Genomic DNA, 7,717 nt, shown 5'->3' with positions numbered 1-7,717 from the left:
CCCCCCAAACCCCCGTCCCCCCAAACTGCCACCCCGGTCCCGCAGGCTCTGGAGCGCCGCGCCGCGCCCCTGCCCGGCGGCGAGGAGGGCGAGTACATGCTGGCGCTGAAGCAGGAGCTGCGCAGGGCCATGAGGGGGCTCCCCTACTTCATCAAACCGGGGGCGCCCCGCAGAGGTACCGGCCCCCGGGGGGGGCAGGGGGCGTTGGGGAGGGGGCTCATCCCAAATTCTCTGCCCGGCGGCTGGAGGGCGTGTCCAGAGCTCACCTGAGCCCTGCAGAGCTCACCTGAGCCCCCAGCCCTCCCTGTTTGGTTCCCCCCGGTTTAATTCCTATTTTAGTCCCACAAATGTCCCAAAATTGTCCCCAAATCCCCCCAAAACGTCCCCAAATCCCCCCAAAAACGTCCCCAAACCCCCCCATGCCCCCGCAGACATCGAGCGCTACTCGGACAAGTACCAGCTCTCCAACCCCGTGGACAACGCCATCGACTGGAACCCAGGTGAGGGGACACGGGGGGACACAGGAGGGGGTCCTGGGGGGCACGTGGAGCTTTTTTGGGGTCCCCCCAACCCCCCCTTCGCCCCGTTTTGCCCCCCCAGACTGGCGGCGGCTCCCGCGGGAGCTGAAGATCCGCGTGCGGCGGCTGCGGAAAGGCCGTGAGTGTCCCCTCCCTGCCCCCCCCCGTGTGTCCCCAGTGTCCCCCGGGGGGGGTGACAGTCCCCTGTGCCCCCCCAGGACCCGCTGCCCTCGTCCCCAAGAAGCAGGTGACGCTGGACAAGGAGGAGGCCATTAAGAAGCTGGAGGTACCGGGGGGAAGGTCGGGGGGTGAATTTTGGGTGTTTTTTGTCCCCCCCCGGTGACATTCCCTGAGCCCCCCCCCAGAGCCTGGAGAAGAAGGAGGAGGAGGTGACGTCAGAGGAGGAAGAGGAGAAGGAGGAGGAAGAAGAGGGGAAGGAGGAGGAGGAGGAGGAGTACGATGAGGAGGAGCATGAAGAGGTGAAAAAAGAGGGGGGGGTTGGTGGGGGCTCAGGGGTCCCCGGGTGCCACCGTGTCCCCCCCGTGTGAAAAAAGAGGGGGGACCTGGCGGGGGGGGTTGGTGGGGGCTCAGGGGTCCCCGGGTGCCACCGTGTCCCCCCCGTGTCCCCCCCAGGAGACCGACTACGTCCTGTCCTACTTCGACAACGGGGAGAGCTTCGGCCCCGACAGCGACGACAACGGCGACGAGGCGGTGTACTGAGCCCGGGAACGGGCAGGATGAAATGTGGTTTTTTTGAGATGGAAAATGCGTTTCTAGAAAGAAGAAAAGGTATTTTGGGAGGAAAAGTTTTATGGGAAAGTGGAAAAGTGGTTTTTTTACGGTGGAAAAAGTGGTTTTTGGGAGATAAAGTTTTTTTTGGGGGGGAAAAGAGGATTTTTTGGGGTGGGATGGTGGATTTTTGGGGAGTAAAGGTATAGCTTTGGGGAGGGAAAGGTAACTCCTTGTGGGTCGAGATGTCTTTTTGGGGAGAAAAGATGTATTTTTGGGGAGAAAAAATGTATTTTGGGGAGGGAAATGTATGTTTCTGATGGAAGGTGCATTTTTGAGGGAGGAAACTTTGCTTTATTGTGGGGGGAGGTGCAATTTTTAAATCATATTTTAGGGGATAAGGTGGATTTTTGGGGAGGGAAAAGTAGATTTTTTTTGGTCAGGGATGAGTTTTTGTAGTGAGAAAACGTGGATTTTTGGGGGGTAGAGCCCCTTTTCGAAGCTATTTTTGCTGGGGGGGGAGTGTTTTCGTGGGGATAAAAATTTTGGGGCGGGGGGAGCTGTTTTGGGGAAATGCAGTGTGAGGTTTTTTAGGAGGAAGGAGTGGTTTTTTTTCCTCACGGGGGGGGCGTGTTTGTGCCTCAGGGCTGCTCACATGAGCGTCACATGCTGGCCCCCCCCTCCCCAACCAGTTCCTGTTTGAGGCCAAGAACGTTCCAGCAATTGTGGATTTCCAGCTTTTTATCCCTGGTTTTTTTTTTATCCCCGTTTTTCCTCTTTTCTCCCCTATTTCCAGAAATCTGTAGCTTTTGTGGGGGGTTCTGTGTCCCCCCCACCCCAGCCTGGGGAAGGATTTGGGGGCTGGGCACCCAAATTTGGGATGTTTGGCACCCCCATCTGCGTGCCTCAGTTTCCCCGGTGTTGTGGGGTCTGCCCCGTTTCTGGGGGTTCCCCCACCCTGATCCCCACCCCATATTCCCACCCTGGAATTCCTGCCCTGCTCCCAGTGCTCCCAGTTTAGCCCAGGCCCTTTGGCCCAGTTGGAACCGGGCAGGAATTTCCAGAGCCAGCACAGAGCTGAGATGGGGAGGGGGGGGAGGGAGAAATTGGGGATTTTTGGGGTTTTTTGGGGTTTTTTTCATCCCCCAAAAAACCAGGGAGGGGTCAGGCTGAACCCCCAGATCTGCTCTGGCACCAAGGCCAGCCACAGGAATACCGGGAGAGGTTTATGACCTTAATTAGTTTAATTAGAGCTGTAAACCGGGGAGGGCAGAGGGGCAGGGTTCAGTTTGGGGTGGGGAGGGGGAGTTTTGGGGGCGCTGCTGACTTTTCCAGGGGGGGGAAAAAAAAAAAAAAATTCAACATTTTCAGGCCAGTAGGGGACTGGGAGTGTCTGCCTAATTTTGGGGGGCTGTCCGTGCCCTCCCCCTTCTCTCAGCCCAGCCCAGGGTGACCCTTTGCCTCCTTGGCCAGCAGCCAGGACAGCTCCAGTTCCAAGGAAAAACTGGACTGGGATAAAGCTGGGGGGGGGGCGCAGAGGGATTTTTGGGGGGGCTCCAAGTGGGAAAAAGGGCGAGAAGCAAAGCCAAGGTCACGGCCTTGGTAGTGGACACCGAAACCTTTCACCCAGATGCCAAAAATGAGCCGGGGGTGCTCCCAGGGCAGGGCCAAAAAAAGGCAGGAAAAGCAGTTCCTGCCTCAGTTTCCCCACAGCTTGTTTTCGTCTCTCTGTGCTTCGTTTTCCCTTTTTTGTGTTGTTTTTCTGCTTAGTTTTTTTGGGTTTTTTTTGCTTTTTTTGCTCTTGGAAAAATCAGGAAACCTCCTCGGGGCTGCTCCCAGAAAAATGGCAGAAACTCCCCCAGGGCTGCTCCCAAAAAAATGCCAGAAACTCCCCCCAGGGCTGCTCCCAGAAAAATGCCAGAAACTCCCCCAGGGCTGCTCCCAAAAAAATGCCAGAAACTCCCCCAGGGCTGCTCCCAAAAAATCCCCAGAAAACCCAAAAATTGGGAAAATAAATAACATCAGTCCTGATTCCAAAGGTGTTCCTGCCACCCTCCCACCCCCGAGGAGACAGACCCGAGGCAAGGGAACCGTTTCATTTATTTATTACAAGTTTATTACAAATTTTGCCCCCCAGGGGCCACGAAAAGGTACAAAATTTGCATTTTTGTGCTTTGCCCCCCACCCCTCCACCCCTCCCGGGGGGGGGCGCAGAGGGATTTTTGGGGGGGCTCCAAGTGGGAAAAAGGGCGAGAAGCAAAGCCAAGGTCACGGCCTTGGTAGTGGACACCGAAACCTTTCACCCAGATGCCAAAAATGAGCCGGGGGTGCTCCCAGGGCAGGGCCAAAAAAAGGCAGGAAAAGCAGTTCCTGCCTCAGTTTCCCCACAGCTTGTTTTTGTCCCTCTGTGCTTCGCTTTCCCTTTTTTGTGTTGTTTTTCTGCTTAGTTTTTTTTGGGGTTTTTTTGCTTTTTTTGCTCTTGGAAAAATCAGGAAACCTCCTCGGGGCTGCTCCCAGAAAAATGGCAGAAACTCTCCCAGGGTGCTCCCAAAAAAATGCCAGAAACTCCCCCCAGGGCTGCTCCCAGAAAAATGCCAGAAACTCCCCCAGGGCTGCTCCCAAAAAAATGCCAGAAACTCCCCCAGGGCTGCTCCCAAAAAATCCCCAGAAAACCCAAAAATTGGGAAAATAAATAACATCAGTCCTGATTCCAAAGGTGTTCCTGCCACCCTCCCACCCCCGAGGAGACAGACCCGAGGCAAGGGAACCGTTTCATTTATTTATTACAAGTTTATTACAAATTTTGCCCCCCAGGGGCCACGAAAAGGTACAAAATTTGCATTTTTGTGCTTTGCCCCCCACCCCTCCACCCCTCCCTGAAAGGCTATGTACAAAATCAGAGTACAAAAGGTCGTGACATCAGCTTCGTGTCACGACAGGACGGATTCACAGCGTCCCCCTCCCTCGGCGGGAGCGCAGGGCAGCCAGAGCAGCACCCAGAGTTACAAAATTAAGATGGAATTAATTAAAACCACTATTCCCTGTCACCACGTGTCGCGACAGGGCGAGGACAGGCAGCGTTGTGTCCCAACAGCCACGAGGTTTTCCAGCTTTTTTCCAGCTGGATCTGCCTCGTCTCCCCAACAGTCCTTGAGGATTTTTTTGTTTTTTTCCTCGAGATTCGGGATGGGGAATGCAGCAGCTCCTCGGGGATGCAGCAGCTCCTCGGGAGCCCCCTCCAGCTGTTCTCCCAGATGTGCTGCAGGTGTGTGGCACAAGGAGCCGAGTCCAGGCAAGCGGGAGCGACCCGCCGGGTGTGGGTGTGGATCTCACTGGATGTTGTTGTTGTTGTTGTTGTTGTTGGCAACGCAGGGATCCACCTGGCCCACGGAGCAGGAGGAGGGTGAGGGATGCAGGCCGGTGATCCCAGATCCACCTGGCCCCTCCCGTGCCGGCGCCGTGCTCACCTCCGTGTAGGTGGGGGGAGGCATGAACTTGAATTCTGGGGCGTACATGAAGATGGGGCTGTCGAATCCATCGGGATCATCCAGGAGGGGCGTGGTGGGGCTTTCCAGCCGGTGATCCTCGGGAACGATGTCCAGGTAGCACGGGGGGGCTGTGGGGGTGCAGGGAGAGGCTGGTGAGCTCGGCTCTGAGCGTTTCAGGGGTTCCCCATGCTCTGTGAGCCCACCAGTCAGGGATCCCACCCTGTGGAGCCCACCCCACTCACCCTCTGGAGCATCGGGGAGGTTCAGGTCCACCCAGCTCATCTCAGAACTGGTCTGACTGGCCATGCTGGAGCTGCGGCTGCCGATGCCAGAGCGACTCCCGATGACCAGAGGCAGCTCCAGGATGATCTTCTTGGAGCCTGGCACGCTGACATAGATCTGCAGGAAAAACCAAGATTTAGAGGCGTGTGGGACAGGACCCCAGGATGAAGAGGATCCCCAGGATGAGGATGAAGATGAAGGCTCACCTGCAGGAAATACTCCACCCGCAGGATGTTGCAGCCCAGGATGGAGGGTTTGAGCTTCTTCACACGGATGGTTTTGCCACGCCAGGACTCCGAGGTGCCAGAGATGATGTGGTTGCCACGAACGCAGGAGAGTTTCTGGCAGAAGACCTTGGTCTGCCCGTTGGCCAGGTAGGTGTGCTTGGCCACGATGGCTGCCTTGGGCACCACGATGCGCGAGCAGGTGTTCTCGAAGTCGGCGTTGATGCAGATCTCATCGCCTGCCAAAGGAAGGACCCACACGTTAGGGATGTTCAGGGTTTCCTTGCTGCTTCCCCACTCCCAGTTCTCTGCTCCCAGCAATCCTCACCTTCACAGAAGCCTTTCCTGTCGATCTGGGCGCTGACAGACACGCGTCCGTCGGGGATGAACATGCACGACACTTTCTTCTCCTTTTTGGCTGCGACTGGAGACTGTGGGGAGAGGGAACACTCAAACCTTGGCCCCATCCTGTCCTTCCCACCCTCCACCCTTCCTTCCTCCTCTCCTTCCTTCCCTTTTTGCAACCAACCCCCGGATTCCGCTGGAGAACAGAACACACCCCAGCCAGTGTCAGTTTCTGGAATTATCCCCGACTCCTTAATCCCACCCTTAATTCCCACTCAGCCCAGATCTGATTAAAGACACCTGGGTGCCACTGGCTTGGCCTGACCCTCCCCAAGGGATTACTCCCCCGAGCCTTTGGAGAGAAAAGGAGCTCACCAGCAACTCCGGGGTGTTCACATCCACAGGATCCATCACCTCGAAGCGTTTCTTCACCTGCTGCGTGGGGCAGGCCGGACGCTCCAGAGACGCCCTCACCCAGTAATCCACAGAGCCATACTTCCCCTTGAACGTGGTGCCCAGTGGCCTGGAGACAAGCAGGGGGTCACTCCAGAGCCCAAACAGGGATTTCCCAGTTTAATTCCACCCCCCAAGTGGCAGGTGCTGCCTCATACTCACCCCTGGGGCAGCTCGAAGCCGAATTTGTACTCGTACTTGTTGCCGGGTCTCAGGATGACGGAGCCGTCCTCGTCTGGAGGAAAGAAGGGCAGGGAAACATCAGCTGGAGCTCCAGGGTGATCCTCAGCTCCAAGGGCGTTGGCTAACACCTGTGCACACCCCGGGAACCCCGTGTTCTCTGCCTTCACCTCACCAACACCCCGGGGCAGAACACGGCCTCTCGGTGGCTCCACCCCAGCCCCAGCTCCCCCTTATCTCCCAGCTCCAGCCCCAGGGTGTGATCCTGAGCCCGTCCCTGACCGGGCCACCAACGCTACCAACCCCTGTGGAGTCAGAACACGCCACAGGAGCTGCCCAGGCTCTGATTTTGTCCTTTAGCTCCCAAACTTCGACTTGGCTCGACCGAAGTTCTAACACTGCAAAGTTTTCCTAGATTTGGTCATTTTTCCAAGCACCAACACAGCATCAACTCTGTGTTCAGGGGGCTCCACTGGGATCTAGGGGTACCCCTCCCAAACCCCTTACCCCCATCCAGCCCCACCACACCCCTTCTGTGGCCAACCCCTGCGTTGGGCTGGGCTTTTGAACCGGGGTTTAAAGCTACCCTTGTCCCCTTTCCAGCCCCGTGCTCTCACCCGTGGGCTGCTCCTCAAGCGCCAGCACGTCCTCGAAGCGCAGGTACTCCATCTCCTGCCGGCACTGGGCCGGGCCCTTGGCCCAGGTCACCCTGGCCACGCCACATGCCAACACCTTGACGGCGCTGACACGGGTCACCTCGGCCACCTCCACCAGCACACGCCCGGCCACCTTGTCCCCGCTGCAGTAGACCTTGTCGGGCTCGCTGAAGGCCACCATGAAGTTCTTCACTTTCTTGAACATCACCATGGCTGGGGCAGCAGGAGGACGAGGGGTTTGATCAAGCAACGGCTGCAGGGTAGATGAGCAAAAATCCACCCGAGGCAAAAAAAAAAATCAAAAGCGGTTGAACGCTTTGTTTAGAGACGCTGCGAAGTATCCACAGGACGCTCTGCCCCGGGACCTCAGCGCTCTGAGGGAGCCGCTGCCGCCGCTGCCTTTTATAGGCTCGGGAACCCCGCCCACCCCCGCCCGCGCCTGTTGCTGCCTGGGCCGCCACGCCGAGGGCGCGTGGCCAGGCGTGCTGCTCGCGTGATCAGCGCTCCCATTGGCTGCCGCTGCCTTGTTTACGGCAGCACTGACCAATCAGAGCAGCGGCAGAGGAGCGTGGACAGCGGGTGAAGGAAAGCCGCGCGTGTTCAGTGGGGCGGGACGGACGGGGGCGGAGTGACAGCTCGGGGGGCCAATGGGGGGCGAGAATGGGCGGCGGCTCTGACCAATGGCGAGCGCGGAACACGATGTCATGTTCCCATGGGGGGGGGGGCACGGGGGTGTTGCTCCCAGTTTGGGACAGGCCGCGTTGTACTGGGCGGACTGGGAGCGGCCGGGCCGGGCCCTGAGGGGCGGGGGGGCTTCACCTCCTTCCTCAGAATCCCTCTCC

The 7,717-nt window shown here is 57.9% G+C and overlaps 2 protein-coding genes across 3 annotated transcripts; one reads left to right on the top strand and one right to left on the bottom strand.

Moving 5' to 3' along the window:
- Positions 1-6: 6 nt before the first annotated feature.
- On the top strand, positions 7-1,253 carry POLR3GL (RNA polymerase III subunit GL). The gene is made up of 6 exons (XM_041475229.1): positions 7-175; positions 432-500; positions 601-657; positions 737-804; positions 884-997; positions 1,152-1,253. Exons 1-6 carry the CDS (start codon positions 97-99, stop codon positions 1,236-1,238), a joined length of 474 nt encoding a protein of 157 aa, XP_041331163.1. The 5' UTR covers positions 7-96; the 3' UTR covers positions 1,239-1,253.
- Positions 1,254-4,013: 2,760 nt separating this feature from the next.
- LOC121357702 (thioredoxin interacting protein) lies at positions 4,014-7,258 on the bottom strand. 2 transcript variants are annotated; one of them, XM_041475231.1, is made up of 8 exons: positions 6,837-7,258; positions 6,202-6,274; positions 5,962-6,109; positions 5,570-5,672; positions 5,224-5,480; positions 4,978-5,134; positions 4,715-4,863; positions 4,014-4,627 (listed from the first exon to the last, which is right to left on the bottom strand). In XM_041475231.1, the coding sequence occupies exons 1-8, from the start codon at positions 7,084-7,086 to the stop codon at positions 4,577-4,579; spliced, it is 1,188 nt and encodes a 395-aa protein (XP_041331165.1). In that variant the 5' UTR covers positions 7,087-7,258; the 3' UTR covers positions 4,014-4,576. The 2 variants fall into 2 exon arrangements, with proteins under 2 accessions (XP_041331165.1, XP_041331164.1); XM_041475230.1 differs by having other exon boundaries at positions 4,014-4,863.
- Positions 7,259-7,717: the final 459 nt, after the last annotated feature.

Source organism: Pyrgilauda ruficollis, unplaced genomic scaffold (assembly GCF_017590135.1).
Source record: "Pyrgilauda ruficollis isolate IOZ18807 unplaced genomic scaffold, ASM1759013v1 scaffold340, whole genome shotgun sequence".
In the NCBI taxonomy this organism is placed as follows: Eukaryota; Metazoa; Chordata; class Aves; order Passeriformes; family Passeridae; genus Pyrgilauda; species Pyrgilauda ruficollis.
Note: the sequence above shows the minus strand (reverse complement) of the source record. Positions and strands in the feature narration are given on the sequence as shown.